The sequence below is a fragment of the Diplotaxodon limnothrissa genome, linkage group LG2, assembly GCF_057381915.1.
Source record: "Diplotaxodon limnothrissa isolate DT_005_m linkage group LG2, D_limnothrissa_male_GT1.1, whole genome shotgun sequence".
Taxonomy (NCBI): domain Eukaryota; kingdom Metazoa; phylum Chordata; class Actinopteri; order Cichliformes; family Cichlidae; genus Diplotaxodon; species Diplotaxodon limnothrissa.
This window is the reverse complement of record NC_140597.1, coordinates 19586932-19604405: the sequence shown is the minus strand read 5'-3', so window position 1 is coordinate 19604405 and position 17474 is coordinate 19586932. Positions and strand designations below refer to the sequence as shown.

Here is a 17474-nt window from a genome sequence, read left to right as displayed (position 1 = left end):
CGACTTTTGTTGTGATTTGGCGCTATATAAATAAAATTGAATTGAATTGAATTGAATTGAATTTTCACTAATACTTCAAATTAGTGATATTTTTACGCCTGCTCAGAAAAAACAGCTAAATTTAACCCAGCAATCATAGAAGCTCAGTGAAAATGATGTGATTTCCTGTAATTTGTGGCTTTTGTCATGAGTGGGAAATAATCTGCATCATGTTACTGACCAAGCCTTGGCAGGGCCAACCTCTGAGGTGCGCCGCATTTATTAATCAAAGGCTTGATCATCATTGGACTGCATATTAAGATCGAGACAGTCGCTGTGACATCACTCTCATTCATTTATGATGTTTTGAGTGTCAGTATTAATATTTTGGCTGCTGCTTGTTGAGGGTTTCTTTGAAGAGTGACCACACGGTAGTAAATATCCGCTCATGCTAGCAAGCCTGGCAGCGACACTGTATCCATAAACTGTGTGGATGAATTTCACTGACACAGCTACGTAACAGATGAACAAAATAATCTCGTTTAACTCTCCAAAGCTGAAGCACGAGCTGAAACATCACCACACCTGTACCTATGTAACCCGTCTGTGTGCTACGCCTGTCGATGCGGTGTGTTCTGGTGTATAAATAAAAGGCAGGAGACAACACTGGATCTCTGGGCTGTTTACTAAGTCGCAGCAACATCTGCGAGCTGCAACATGAAGAAATACAGAAGTGTGATCCGTGCGTGTCGCACCTGCTAGGACACCTCTGCTCCTGCCATGCTGAAAGGAGCTGTGCCTTGCAGCTGTGTTAACTCCACAATAATATAATACATCAAATACAATCAATTGTTTTTAAAATATCAACTTAAGCCCTCAAAAAAATAAATAATATAAAGTAATGTATCACTGGAAAATAATCAAAAACAACTTATAAGAATAATACACAAAATAATACAAAAACAGTTAAACAATCAGACAAAGAATACAACTCAATAACAACATTTAGATGATGCTTTAAAACGTCATACCTTAAACCTTAAACTCAAATCCAATTATCTTAATAAATGCCATTTAACAGGTAATACAGGACTGTACCACAAAAGCAATTCATGAAATATCTCCATAACTGCAACATACAGAAGTACAGAGCTGTGATCTGTGTGTGTTGTGTGCTTGCTAATACAGCAGTCCCCAACCCCTGGCCCACGGACCAGTCCGTGAGTCGTTTGGTACCGGGCCGTGAGAGTTGAGGCTCGGGTGTGAAATTTATGGTTTTCGGGGTTTTTATTGTTAACTCGGTTTCCCTGGGTCTTTCCCTGTGTTGTAGTTGTGTGTCTTATTGTGAAAGAAATATTTACATGTTACCATAGCGACCAGAGAGCATTAAGGGGCAGAGAGGAGGATGTTACTCTCAATGTTGTTGGTGCATTTCAGGAGGTTGCTGCTAATAAAGTTACACAATTACACAGTGAATTCATGTTTATTATTATATGTACAAAATACCACAGTTTGTGTCTTAGTCGTATTATTTTACTTTGTTGTATTTATCTGCCACACCTTAAAGGCCTTAAAGGCCAGGCTAAGTTAGCATGATAGTATAACACCTGGATCCTCGGGCTAAAACTCATTAAAAACTTTGATTAGTGTACTCAGCCCTGTAGAAGACTTACACCGAACGAGTCCGATATCAAACAGGCCAAAAACGTGGCAGTTCAGTCATATGTAAATTACAGCTTGTGGCCTTTAGAAACTGTCATTAGCTAAGAGCAACGTAACAGTGACTTACTGACCAGGGAGCACATGCACACACCTGCGTCACAACCACACGAACACACACAGACTCAGAACACATAAATGCAAAAATGCAAAATGAAATATTTAATTAAAAAAGGTTGTTTTGGTGAAATTCATAAGCATTTAACACATATGCTACACCTAGCTAACGCTATTATAGGGCAGCTCCTATAGCACGTACAGCACAAACAAGGTGACTGAAAACTGGACACAGGTATGCAATCTGTCTTTGGATCTTCAGCAGTACGTCACAGGCTCGTGTGACTCAGTGGTACAAGTAAGTCTTTTTTTAAGTCTTTCGATTGTGTAAAATCCAAAAACTACAAAAACTTCTTATTTTCTCAAACTAACGAAGTTGAAAACAATGAAACAGTAACAAACAAACAGCACTTAGTAGATATTTTGTAAAGAGTGTTTGTAGTTATACTCGCCACAGCCTAAGCTCTAATCAAACATGTTTTTTTCCACCAGTTTGGGGAGATAGGGTCGTAAATCCTTAGCTGCTGAATCAGAGAGTTGTTATGATTTGTCAGCAGCTGTGTCCTGCTTGGTTTGATGCAAAGCAGAAATAATATCAGTTCTTATTAGTGTCTAACAGTGTCTTACTGTGAAGTGGCTTTTTTAAACACAATACTCTGTACTTTTTGTGCGTGAGTAGATTTGCTCTTTGGCCGCCACCTGCATGTCACCACCTATGAAAAGTCTGCAAAGTGCTTTAAATACCAAAGTGATAGTAAATGTCAAATGCTCATAAAAATAAAAAACAAAGAAAATAAGCCACCACTAGACAGCAGAAGATAAACATTATGTTAATAAAATCCCAGAATTAATGTCTGCATATTAATAGTGTGACTCAGCAACTAACTTTAAGCAAGTGATTTAAATGCTATTATGACAGATAATTAGCCACGCCTCCCATGTAGATTGTATAAAGGAAAAAAGCAAAGCAGGAGTTTTTTAAGGCTGGCAGAAAACTTTGAAAGTGACTCCTGAGTCAGAGCAGGATAACCCTGCCCTGCCTCCTGCCCCTCCTTCATGCAGTGGAAGTTTTGTGTTTTAGGAGAAAACTTTGATGAAACCATATTTTTCACAGGAACTTCGAGAGGGACACGCAGTACAAGAGGAAAAGAGTATTTATCAGAGCATCGCTGCGTCCTTCTCTAGTGTAAAGTTGTAAAAAAAGAGTCACATTTTTTGAAGGTTAACACTGAAAAACATGCACTGAATCTATTTAATGTTTGAAAGCAGTTTTGTTTGTAGGATGTAACCAAGAATTACAAAGCGCAGTAAAGTTCTTCAAGTAGTTCAGCTGTAAACTTTCATGTATTTGTATGTGTATTATTAAAACAAGTATCCAAGATTCATTTTAAAGGGTTTTATGAATTTTTATAAATTCTTTAGATGATTTTGTTAGAGATTGCTTAGTTAAACTACACATCAGAATAAACTCATAAAGGATATAAAAATAAGAAAATAACTAATGACCTTACATTCGCCTAGGTATCGATCACTGTAGCACGGTGCGCTTCATGTTAAAGCAGCCGTCATGTAAACACGTGTTTAAACAACTGTGTTGCTAGGCAACCCGGGGTGGCTTTACATTCATTTGTCTGGGGTCAAAATGACATTCTGGGTAAAAGTGATCATAATTTCTTTCTATCGATTCCACACACCCCAAAATTCAGGATTTGATCAATATCTTTATTTTAGAAAAGGTCGAAGACGACGGGATTTTAATACCATTTTAAAAGTGGTGATGCCCTCCAGTTGTCTACCACAATAGTTTCATTGTTTTGTCCATAGATGGTAATGTCAGGAGCAGTTCTGTACTTTACGTGCATGTTTCTCGACAGCAGCCTTGCATTTTGGTTTATTTCAGCTGTAAAAACTTACTTTTAGAGTCAGCCTCCCGTCAGAGGTTGTTATTGAGTTCGTTAGTTGATGTCTTACTAAATTTGCCGTTTCATTTGAAAGACAGCAGCAGTGGTCATCATGCCGCAGTTTCAGCCAGGATGCAAATATCTCAACTAATGTTGCATAAAATTGCATTATTTTAAAAGTTATTTAAGGGTGATTTAAAAGTGATTTTTGAATTAGTTTAGCTGTTACTGATATATTTCTTGAATGTGTTATTCTATTGAAAGATTTATATTTTTGTCTCTTTTGTTAACGTAACAATGGCTGGTTTTACTGGTTTTAAACTAACATGGATATCAAACCAGTAAACTGACAGCCGAACAGGTCAAAGTTAGTCCTTGCATTATTCATTCCAAAACTTGGTGACAGTTCAGCAAACAGATCCTTCAGATTAGCAAGGAAATGGTAAAGTTAGTGTTTTTTTACAATGACAGAAAAACAGAACCTGCCAGCTAACCTTGATACAACAGGAAGAGCTGTTTTCCCTTTTTAATGCGTCTGCCTCAAAGGTTGAAATAATTTGCAGTAATTGCATGCTAATGTAGGCAAAGGTGCCTGGAGGGTAAACGAGTACACAGGAGGAGTGTCAGAAGGTGAGCTGGGGAATCAGCTCCCATCTGCTGCAGCACTTTAGAGGCCGTGGACTCTAACACCACGGACAAGAAAGGACAGATGCTCCGTGGTAGAGACTGAGGGCGCGAGCATCTGTATTTCTGTCCAGGAACAGTCATTCTCTTTGTGTGTGGTGGTGTGTGTCAGAGGGACAGATGCTGGCGTAGCGGGTGCTCCGTCCCCTGACAGGTGACAACTCTAACTGCTTTGAAAACCTTATGGCCAACAGACCAGGGTCACATTGTTAGTTAAACACTTTCTGATTCTCCAGGGCGCTCGCTTTAACCTGCCTTGATGTGCTGGGGGGACTGTTAATTGGGTTCTACTGAAAGTGCACAAAGTCCCTGTTTCATGCCCATAATGAACACTTTGAGACCTGAATGGCAGAAAAATTTGTTCAAACTGTCCGACCTTTAAAATAATGTATATTTGCTCATTCTTGAGCAAATGGGTGAGGAAGCATTACCTCTATGGGGGCTCTATGGGTGCAACGATTTATTAAGACGTGTAACTGTCAAAATAAACCATCTCATCTCTGTAAAATGATGATAATTTAGTGAATGTGCCGTTTGGGACCACCGATACATTCATACACCACCAGAAACGCTTTGGATATCACTTTGACGTTAACGTTAAACAACAATGGTGCTGAGCTGCTTCTTTGAACACATTTTGATATGAATGCTACATTATGAGCTGGAGCGGGCGAGATATGACTGATAGGCGGGTTTCATCAATCTTTTTCATAGATTTCTTTATTTTTGTGTAAATAAGAAACATTAGCCAAAAATAAATGTTAGCTTCTCCATAATATTCTGCTTCTGTAGAAATTAAATTGTTTGTATGTATCGGGTCTTTTGTTATGTGTCTAATTTGTTATCTGCAATCAGCTCTGCTCCAGGTGCATAAATCAAAGTTACCTGTGCTGCAACAATCAGCAATTAGTAGGACCTCAGGTTAGAGCCCGCCATGCTCACCTGGCTTCATATCACACACATGTCAACATCACCTTCTGAGAGGAGACTGTGAGTCAGACATCCATGGTGAAACAGCTGCAATGATCTGCAGCAGACACATATAAGAGAAGACAGGAATTACAAACCAGTAACATCACACCAGTCAAAATGTGGTTCACAGAATAGTTTGAATGATTTTGTTAGTTTTCCATGAGGTTAAGATAGTTGTGAAGGAGAAGGACTTTGGAGTAAACTGATGTTAACCACCTGACATGTTACGGGAGGTCTGTTAAGAGAGCCTCCGTGCAAAAAGAATAGGAATTCTAGTAGGGACCAGCAACAAACCACCACGCACACACTGCAATGGGTTACACAAAATTTATTTGTTCTTCCTCTAGGCAAACTACCGGCTGAAGACAACCCCGGCCAGGGATCCAAAGCCCAAAGACCACCGCGGTCCGAGTTCTTCGCCTAGTTACAAACAGGGGAGAGAGGGTCACTGCACGAACACGCAACCAACACGTATCAATCCTGCAGCTCCCTAAAACAGGTTTGCCACCCACCTTTTCAGGCTTTAACTTTGTTCGAGGCTGGGTCTCCACATTACCTCCCGGCAGTTAAACTTCCCCGAGCTGGTCCAGTTCTTCTTATCGGGGCGCAGGAGGTCTCCAGTCTAGTGCTCGTTTTCCTCTTTTCCAACACGTCCCTTTTTTTCCAGCACGTCCTCTCTTTTCCAGCACGTCCTCTCACAGCTCCATAGGAATACGTCCTCCTTTCCACGTCCTCCGTTTCGTTAAAAGCAAAAACCAGGCCAGGCTAAAAAAAAATCCTTTCTATTAAAAATGCGCACACTTTGTCCTGGATCTCCGGGGCTCTCCTGCTTCACCGAGGTCCTACTAAAAACAACAACCACACTTCCTGCTTCCTCTCCCCTTTATAAAGAGGAACTCCAATCAGCCGCTCCCTGTATTCAACTCCGCCTCACTGGCAGCTGGGCTAGAGTAAAATCTCCCCTCCCACACAGGTGCAACAACCGTAAATAAACACAAAAACATGCAATTAATCCAAAACAAACTCAAAAACAAAACCAACAAAACTTAGGGGGGGGGGGTTTCTCTCCGTCCTTTCCCACCATGCTATACTCCGTAACACCCACCCCAACTTTTTCCTAGCCCGTCCTCGGGCACTCTACTAAGTATATCGAGGTGGGGGCTTCCCGAGATTTTCACGGGCAGATCTCCTTAAACCCTCCTGAGTTGCAGGGGCGGACTTGTTGGAGGACGGATAGTGACCTGGCCCTGGCATCTGCTGTGCCATACTCCATAGAGGTAACCACTGGTCTGAGGCTGTCGCTATATCATGCGCAGCTGCCGTTCCTGGTTCTAAGGCGCCACCTCCTGTTTTATCATTGACGGAAGGCAAGAAAGTACATATGCGCAGGCGATTACGATGGACCACTCTAACAGGCCCATCTTTACCCTCTGGCCGAACCCTGTAGACTGGGTTCATAGGGTTTGGCTGGCCAACTACAATTTGGATCTCTTCCTCCCAGTGTGCTGCCAGTTTACCCTGTCCGTCCCTTCTTGTCGTATGGACTAGAACCCTTTCCCCCGGGAGCAATGGTGCTGCCCTAGCCCCAACATCATACCTGTCCTTCATCCGGCCTGCAGCCTTCTGGCTGCTCTTTTCCACCATCTGGTATGCCAGCCTCAAGCGCTCATGATGTCTCCTCACCCACTCCTGCGTCGTGGTTGACTCCATGGGTCTCTTCGTCCCCATAAACAGCTCGCCTGGCAGACGAGCATTCCATCCAAACATCAGGTAATGGGGGGTGTAACCTGTAGACGCATGGACAGAGTTATTATAAGCCTGGAGCAGTTCGGGCAAACATTGTACCCACCGAGTCCGCCTCTCTTCCTCTAGGGTGGACAGCATATTTATTAATGTCTGATTGAAACGTTCACAGGCCCCATTTCCCTGAGGATGATAGGCAGTAGTTCGACTTTTCCGACAATTATAATACTGACAGAGCTCCTTTATGAGGGCGGACTCGAAATTAGCACCTTGATCCGAGTGCAGTTGTTCTGGGCATCCAATTGGCTGAATAATATGTTTCAACAACATCTTCGCTGTAGTTGCAGCGGTCTGGTCCCTGGTAGGTATTGCCCAAGCATACTTTGTAAACAAATCAGTGGCGACCAAAATGTACTGGTATGAGTCTGCCGGTCTACCTAATGTCAGGAAATCAACTGCCACGGTTTGGAGAGGTGCGTGTGTAAGAACAGGACTAAGTGGGGCCTGACCGTCACCACGACCTTTATGACGTACACACCGTTCACAGGATGTTGTCCAGTCCCGCACTCTCTTCTCCATTTGAAGCCAATAAAAACTACGGCGCAGCATCGAAAGTGTCTTTGCCACCCCCAAATGACCATTCCTTTCATGGAAAGCCTTCCATGTTGGTTGCTGTTCCTCCAAAGGAACAAGGATTTGGTAGTACGCCTCACAGGTGTTGGAATCCACCCCCCTGCGGACCAGAACACCCTCCAACAACTCCAGCCGTGACCATTGTTTCATGTAGTTTAAGACTGCAGTAGGCTCCTGGCGTCTTTCCTCCCCAGATGGCATCTTTCCTCGGGCCATGTAGTATCTCACTCTATGCAGCGTGGGGTCCTGCTCTTGTAAGCCTTGCCAGCATCCTGGATCCCAATCGATGTTCACAGCCTGAACCCATGCTTTTTCGTCCACCCTCTGTGGAGGCACCAAATCCTGGGGTTGCACCTGCAATGGCATTCTAGACAGAACATCAGCATTCACATTTTCCTGGCCAGGCCGATACTTAATATCAAATTGATAATTTGCGAGCTGGGCTACCCACCGTTGTTCCACTGCGCCCACTTTTGCAGTCGATAAATGGACCAATGGATTATTATCAGTATAAACTGTGAACAGAGACCCCCATAGATAATCTTTAAATTTCTCAGTCACCGCCCACTTCAAAGCGAGCAGCTCCAGTTTAAAGGAGCTATAGTTTGCATCATCCCTTTCGGCGGGTGCTAAGCTTCTGCTAGCATAGGCTATCACACATTCCTTCCCATCTTGTACTTGAGACAGTACTGCACCAAGGCCCACTTTACTGGCATCCGTATAAAGCCGGAAGGGTAATCTGAAATCAGCAAAAGCTAAAATAGGAGCCTCGAGCAATTTCTGCTTCAGAAGATCAAAGGACTGCTGACAATCCTCATCCCAATTTATGGGGATATTCTGTTTTTTATTCTTCGGTACTCCCACTAGCAGCGAGTTAAGAGGCCTAGCAACACCCGCAAACCCTGCAATGAACCGCCGATAATAACCGGCAAAGCCCAAGAAGGAACGCACCTGATGAATAGTCTGCGGGGCCGGCCACTTCTGTACAGCGGCAATCTTATCAGGGTCCGGAGCCACACCCTCACTGTTCACCAGGTGACCCAGGAACTTCACCTGTTGCTGGAAAAGAACACATTTATCAGGTCGCAACTTCAGCCCATAGCTCTTCAATCTTGCAAACACTGCCTGCAGATGTTCTAGGTGGCTGTCAAAATCCGGTGAATATACTATCACATCATCCAGATAGACAAAAGCGGACTCTGTGATTTGACTTCCCAAACAACTCTGCATCAACCTTTGAAATGTTGCTGGAGCATTACACAATCCAAAAGGCATTCTTTCAAACTCATACAAGCCAAAAGGAGTACAAAATGCAGTTTTTTCCCTGTCAGCTTCAGAAACTTTCACTTGCCAATACCCACTTGCTAGATCAAGGGTGGAGTAGTATTTTGATTTAGTCAGCATCGTCAAGGTCTCTTCAATTCTAGGTAATGGATGGGCGTCTTTATGTGTCACTGCATTCAACTTGCGGTAATCCACACAAACTCTCAATTCCCCATTCTTTTTCCTTACCAGGACAATGGGTGCTGCCCAGGGACTTGTACTCTCTCGCACCACCCCTGATCGAATCATATTATTCAGCAATTCTCGCACTTCCTGATACATTTTAGGGGGGATTGGCCTATACCGCTCTCTAATAGGAGGTGCCATACCTGTCGGAATAGAGTGCGTAATTACATCTGTGTGGCCATAATCCTCTTCGTCGGCAGCAAACACATCGCCCCACTTCCTCAAGAGACCATTTAACTTTTCCTGCTCCTCCATAGATAGATTCGACCGCCCTTGTGTCATAACTTCAATGTGAGGAGCTTTACCAGATGGTTCCGAGCTCACCTGGGATACGCCCACTTCAACGATGCCTGGCCTGGTTTGCTCAAACGTGACTTCAAAAGGTTCCTGAATGTCGACATTTTCCGTGGAGAATGTAGCCAGGGCCTCATAACGTCGTAACGTAATAGGAAAAGGATTGAGATTCCTTACTTTGATGGGGACCCGGCCTCTATAGACAGTTCCTAGCGATCGAGCAACGGCAACTGTACTAGGCCCTTCCAATGGCTCCACCAAGATACATTGTCCTTTCCTCAGTGTCTGTGGGGCCCTAGCCCAAATCACCTGCTCACTGTGCTCAGGGATCTTCACCGGGTGGCGGTAAGCGGGTCGCAGGGTCCCTACTTGTGGTACGGGGACAGCTGCCTGAATTCTTTGACAGTCCTGAAAAGCAGATGCCCACGCTTGTTGATTTCACGTCGTGATTCTCCTCCTAATGCACTCAATACAAAATCACATTGCTGTTCTATCGACCACTTTTGAGCACGGAGCATTGCGCTAATTTGACTCTCCCAATCTTCATAATTCGTATTAAGCCCACAAAATTTTGGTACCCAGGGCGCACCGATAAAAAATGGTGACGCCATATTCCTGGTTTCAGATAACTCATCCGCCATATTAATCAGTCTAAGGCAGGTAGGTTTGTATACTGGTCACAAATCCTGTCGACAAACGCCAAATGTTACGGGAGGTCTGTTAAGAGAGCCTCCGTGCAAAAAGAATAGGAATTCTAGTAGGGACCAGCAACAAACCACCACGCACACACTGCAATGGGTTACACAAAATTTATTTGTTCTTCCTCTAGGCAAACTACCGGCTGAAGACAACCCCGGCCAGGGATCCAAAGCCCAAAGACCACCGCGGTCCGAGTTCTTCGCCTAGTTACAAACAGGGGAGAGAGGGTCACTGCACGAACACGCAACCAACACGTATCAATCCTGCAGCTCCCTAAAACAGGTTTGCCACCCACCGTTTCAGGCTTTAACTTTGTTCGAGGCTGGGTCTCCACATTACCTCCCGGCAGTTAAACTTCCCCGAGCTGGTCCAGTTCTTCTTATCGGGGCGCAGGAGGTCTCCAGTCTAGTGCTCGTTTTCCTCTTTTCCAACACGTCCCTTTTTTTCCAGCACGTCCTCTCTTTTCCAGCACGTCCTCTCACAGCTCCATAGGAATACGTCCTCCTTTCCACGTCCTCCGTTTCGTTAAAAGCAAAAACCAGGCCAGGCTAAAAAAAAATCCTTTCTATTAAAAATGCGCACACTTTGTCCTGGATCTCCGGGGCTCTCCTGCTTCACCGAGGTCCTACTAAAAACAACAACCACACTTCCTGCTTCCTCTCCCCTTTATAAAGAGGAACTCCAATCAGCCGCTCCCTGTATTCAACTCCGCCTCACTGGCAGCTGGGCTAGAGTAAAATCTCCCCTCCCACACAGGTGCAACAACCGTAAATAAACACAAAAACATGCAATTAATCCAAAACAAACTCAAAAACAAAACCAACAAAACTTAGGGGGGGGGGGGTTTCTCTCCGTCCTTTCCCACCATGCTATACTCCGTAACAGACACACCATCCTCTGGTGAAAACTTACCTCAGACTTTGTAAGAGCTGTTTGACCGAGCAGGGGGAGGATTTTGGGATGAGTTGAAAAGTAGCTCTGTGCTGCTTACTCTGTAAATCCCTGTAAAATAAAAAACAGCAAGTGGAAAAAGACACTGTTATTACAAATATAGAGATAAAATAGAATATTTTTCAGTGTGCATATATAATGATAATGATCATTTTGACACAGATGAATCTTTGTCTTTCCTCCTTGTCCTTGAAAACACCCAGACTGAAGGGCAAAGTTGAGACGAACATACAGGTGAAAAAGTGCCAAAAAGCAAATTTCTTTTTGCCTTGGCTCGCTCATCGCTGTAAATTAGGCTCATATTCCTGGAACTGGTCCAGGGGGGGCATTTCATCTCCTGCAAGACAATTCCTGACTACCACGTTAGAGATGGCTGGCACAAATCAGAGCTTCACACACCAATCATGTTTGTTCAGTGTGTTGCCAGGCTGCAGCTGAGACGGGTTGCAGAGCCAAAAGCAGCCAGCACAGAATGATGAACTGTGAGGCCAGCTATTTGCTTTAACATTAAGCCAGGGCACATTATTTTAAGCCACTAAGAGGGTACTAACATTGCACTAAAGTTCAATTAATCATTATAATGTGCCCTTTTGCTTTGACAGAAAACAGACAGATGTGTAAGTATAAGCCTGTGATCCTGTGTAATACAGTCAGGGAAGGAGAACAGTTTTATTTGATTGGGAAGCAAACTTCAGACTAGCTTAACATAGCACAGAGACAGGAAGAAGCAAGCAAACTTGTGGTTTTACAGACACTTACACGTTAGTAATGATGTGTCCTTTTTCATCCTAGCTGTGGAGAAAGCAAGGTTAGCTTTTTCTCCTATTTCTACTCTGTAATGTAACTGAGAAGGAAACTCTTCAAGCTTCTCTCTGTTCTGTGAAAAGCAGCCTGAGGAGTGCAGAGCACTTTGCGCTCATTTTCACAAACAAACATTTTAGTGACTATTTCATTTGAAATATTACAATAATAGTAGAACCTAAATAGCCCTGTGTTAGCCCTTTTCAGCTTTATTTGACAGACAGAGTGAAGAAAGGACAGGAAAGCCGTGGCACAGAGAGGACATGACAGACATGTACGGGCTTTGCTTTTGAAATCAAACGTCAGAGTGTTAACATCTCAGGGCGTAATCATATAAATCTTCTTAAATAATATTTTGTTCATGCTAATATAACTACTCAGTGTGTTCAGTGTTATTCTCTTTTTAGATGCAAATTAAATATGTGATGTGATGGCCTCGGATGGTCCGTGTTTGCATGTTTGTGTTGGTGTTTGTGATATGAATCTTTGCCCACTGCTAACAAACTTTTGACACAGGGCCATGGCTCAGTAGCCCCTTTGAGTGTGTGTGTGTGTGTGTGTGTGTGTGTGTGTGTGTGTGTGTGTGTGTGTGTGTGTGTGTGTGTGTGTGTGTGTGTGTGTGTATACACTGAAAAAGCAGGGCTATGCAGTGCAGACAAGTGTGTGCGGTCATGACAGCTAATCTGTGAGCAGGTGTGGACTTTGAACACATACACACAGTAAATCAGTGAAATCTTGCTGTCTGTGGATGATGCACGACATCACCAGAGGCACATCACTCACACTGTCATGACATGCGTTTGAGCCAAACTGGCTCACCCTCTCTGAAGTCGCAGGAAAGATTTGTCAAATGTTTGGTTTTGATTTAACTAACGTGGAAAGCCGAACAAGTTTAAAAGCAGACAGACTTTTATGTAGCATTCATATAAACTCTGAAAAATGAAGGCTTTGCAAAAATGAACAGTGTATTCAAGCCTTGTCTTGTTTTTTCTTATTGCGTTATAAGACGCATTGTTTTCAAACTGAGGTACATTCCTCATCCTGTATTTGGTGAAAAACAAAATTGTATCTGTTGGAAAGCTTGTAAATAGTTTTTCTTGTGTGTCAAACAATAATTGTTATTATTTCCTGTTTTCCAAGACTTGGAAAAATTACATATTTAGATTGCCTTAGATTGCAATTAGACTTATGTAGACACTGATGATGGCTCAGACTTTAAGATGGTTAAACTTCCTCGGCTGGGCTATAGCTGCTGTACATTTGAATTCAAACACATTGAAAAACAAAGCAAAACCAATGCACAAGACCTTATGAACAATAAGTTTGAGTCAGAAAACAAAACATTGAATACTAGATAAAACCTAAAAGATTGAATCCGCCAAAGTAATGAAATACAATAAAATTATAACTTACACAGAGTAATAAAAGTAAAGCGTATAATACCTAAAGCATACCCAAAAAGCCAGCCTGAGAGGGGAAAATGCATTCAGCTGTTCTCAGGTCGATAGATAGATAGATAGATAGATAGATAGATAGATAGATAGATAGATAGATAGATAGATAGATAGATAGATAGATAGATAGATAGATAGATAGATAGATAGATAGATAACCAGTTTGGATGTGTGACAATCATGTTGGTAACATCGGATCACATGACTATGGCCCCAGTCACAAAGGCCAGTTTAGCAACAACTGGTAATGAGTGAAAAATCTCTCCTGACAGGTTGTTGGAGGTTAATGGTAGTTGCCTGGAGAATAATATGCTAAAGTCACACAGGCCTACAGACCCGTCAGTGGCAACCACCTGTTGCTATGGAAAAATGTGCAATCGCCACTCTGTTATCAAAACCTCTTTGTGACTGCTTTGGTCACTGACATATTGCAGCGGTCATAGTTTGAGTGGAAGCGTTGGCCTTGTCTACAAACACAGGGCAGCTACTCTCCAAGCTGAAGTGAAACTGTGAAAGTACGACACAAAGCAGAAAAGGAGACATGCATGAAACACGCCTCCTGCAGCACTGCGACACATTTTTACTTTGAGGGTGAGTGCCTGTGATCAAGTTAGACTATCAAACATGAAAAAATAAAGCAACAACAACAACCAGTAGGAGGTTCCTGTTAGTACAATCCAGCAACCCCAAGGCCACCAGTCAGCGAATACGTGTTTCCCTGGCAACCAGTGGTTGAGCAATGTGTAAACGATTTTGTGTCAAAAGCCTCAAAATAACAGAGTTTGATTTATATACAAATATTTTGCAAACATATATGTATGTTGCACCAGGTACTTTCTGAGTTTGGGTTACAAGGCATGGTTGACCTACGTTATACTCCAACCAGCCACCAGGGGGCCATGGACCTCACGTGTAGGCTGGGATGCTATTACCGTCACATTATACGGCAGATGTCTTTATTAGAGTGAAATCTAATTTCAATCCCACATTCAGCTTTGACTCTATACTTGTGACTGGTTTATATCTCCTGGGAGATAACCCTCCCCACAGACAGAGGACAATAGCTTTTCACCAAGTTTTCTCTCACAGTGTATTTGACCCAAACACAACAAGATATCTGAATTGAAGCATCTTTTGAGCTCTTCTGTTGTCAGTGTCTTTCCCCGATGTCCCCATGTAAGGCACTGGAGCTGTCAGTGTTAGACATGGTCTGTGGGTTATCAGTGCTGGAAGCTGCTTTCCAGTGCAGGACAGGACGGCTAAGCAGACGAGCTGACAGGCTGACAGGTGTCAGCTCTCCAGGATTCATGCAGATCCAGACCTTGCGCTCCCTGCAATGCTTCAAGAACAGGTGGCTCATGCTGATATATCACACATGGACCTGTTCACAGTGGACACACACACACACACACACACACACACACAAACACACACACACACAGTCTTCAGAAAAACACACAGCCTCAAAAAAAAACACCCAAAGAAAACTGATGCAATACAGCCAAGCATGAGGTGTTTGACAGGCATCAGTAAACATGCATATATGCAAGTGTGGTTATAGTCACATTTAAAGATGATAAACAATAGAAGGGGAAATATTTTATGTATAAGCTCCATACAGTTACACATCACAAGTATAATTCTCACATATTTAATATATTCAGCTTTAAAAGTTGTCCCAATATACAAAGGCTGCCATTAAATAACTGTTGTGGGAAAAGTTCACCATGTTAACTCCTCATTTCTCGACCTGCATCCTTCATGTAAAGCTGAGATCAGAAGTTCTTGTGGATATGAGCAAATATCAGAGAGCAGAAATCACTCATCTGTTTAAGTGCTCTGCAGAACACTGGTCAGTACTTAGAAAGATCAGACCATAGACTGAGGCTTGGGTCCAAATCTGACTCCTGACACTCTCACATTGTTTGCACATTTGTGTGGCTGCTGTTGCAAACTGTTACTCCAATGATGCAGTGAATCAGTACATTAAAGCAGAGCACTTTCTTTGAGTCTATTATGGATTTTTACATGACTTTACAAGTCTTTTATAATTAATTATCTTGATTTTTGTTGTTAAAAATGTTAAAACAAAATGAACACACAGAACTAAAAAGATAAGAGGAAGTATTTTAGAAATCTTGTTATGAATTCTTGGATCAAATTGATTTTCCAGCAGGTGATGGACAAGAGCAAAATATCAGATAATATCAGTATGAATCGCTATTAATAAATAAGTTCCTGTTTCACAAACATGCCCAAAGCTTGCCAGTGTATTTCTATCTGACAGCTTAATTAAAAAAGACTCATTCAGCAGTTGGAGGTGTGACTCCACACTGAGTTACATCTGTCATGGGTTGAGGAGAACATTGGTAGTCTACAGATGGAAATACCTTTTCTACATCAAATAATGAAAGTTTCTCTGTAATAGAAACTCTCACAGAAAATATCATTACATTTGACAACATGCAGCACAGCTTTGTGAAGAAGGACTCACACTTCAGCAGAACATGCTTGAAACAAGTCCGTGGACTTCTAACCTTAACTGGCTTTTCTCCAGTCACTGGACCTCACCTCCAGTGGACATTTATGGGGCACTTGACGGCATACCTGATATCACAAGAAGCCAGCGCCAGATCATGCTGATATATCATTGGCTATCAGTTTTGCAGCCTTTCACTCAGATTTTTAAGCTCAGCTTATATGACGTTTAGCATGAAATTAGACAAATGCAAAATAGTGTAAAATGTTTAAATGACCCATCCATCTAGGGTCACAGGTCAGGATCACATCAAAGTGTGCAATAGACACTCCGGTGCACCGCTTCCATGTCACCCTTTGCCTCTCCAAAACATGAAATAGACAACCATGCAGACGTTACAGTAAGTTGCAGTAATTTGCAGTAATTTGCAGTAGCAGAAGAGGGATTTATTTGATTTCAAACATGAAAATAACCATGGGAAAGTGTTTAAACAGACATTTTTAACATATTTATATGTATATAAATTTTAGCTGTCTAGCAAAATCATCTCAGGTGATGAAGGATGACGCCAGAATCTACTGTATATGTGTTTTTGCTAATTACCAACTTGGCTTTAAATATATTATCTCCCTCTGCTGGAAATGCATGCAGAGGTTGTGAGTCCATTTCAGTTTGGAGAAGCGCCAGACGGACACAGTGGACCGGCGTGTCTATTACACATTGTGCTGTGATACTGGGTCGCACAGGTGGGCCAAGCCTATGTAAGCTGGCAGTGGATAAAAGTGCAGGGTACAAAAAAATAACTATAAAATATCCATATTAAATAGTAATATTCCAGCACCTAGGGCACTGGGAAAATCCCCCATAATGACCTGAACTCAGAGCCCCAGTGACTATGGAAATTTGTTCTGGTGATACAGACACCTGGAGATGTTTGGACACATGTAGCTAAGTTTGTCTCAGTCAGTATAGTTCAGCTTTACTGTAAAAACACAAACAGTTTTTACTATTGTTCCAATCACTACTGTAAGTATGAGACAGTACAAGCAGTGCTTTCAGGTTGCACAGGTAGTTTTCCACCACGATGGCACATGCATAGGTATAGCTGCACAAAGGTTTGGTGTTACATGAGGAGGATAGGGCTGCAGAAAAGCATCAAACAGGACCAGTGTCTGTTTCTTTGTGTAAGGTGGAACAGAACAGACACTGTCAGTCCCAGAAAACGATCTCATGCACATTCCTGACCAAACAGACTCAGAAATGGAGTCCATGGGAGTGAGCACCATAAAGGGCTCCATAAAGGGTCCATGCAAAGACTCCTGGAGTGAAACAGAAGATGAAAGTTAATGTGATGGTTAATAAATAAAACGTTTGAACCCAAAAGAAGACTTGCAACCCCCAATACAACATGCACACTGGTAATGTGCCTCATTTTTGTGCAGTCCTTGATGATCTTATAGGGTTTTCACAGAAAAGCCGCAGCTACGACGAGCATAATTATTTAACATGTTTTATGTTTACAGTGGAAATACACCCTCTGACATCTGTACTGTAGAAGTCATATAATGCACGAAGAAGTGTAGGGAACGCCTGAACAAA

At 42.5% G+C, this 17474-nt stretch overlaps 1 protein-coding gene across 1 annotated transcript; it reads right to left on the bottom strand.

Moving 5' to 3' along the window:
- Positions 1–8709: 8709 nt before the first annotated feature.
- Positions 8710–9923, bottom strand: LOC146638353 (uncharacterized; the record flags this gene model as incomplete). Its single annotated transcript, XM_085363997.1, has 2 exons — positions 8710–8747; positions 9341–9923. Coding segments are annotated over 2 exons (621 nt in total), but the record flags the coding sequence as incomplete, so codon positions are not given.
- Positions 9924–17474: the final 7551 nt, after the last annotated feature.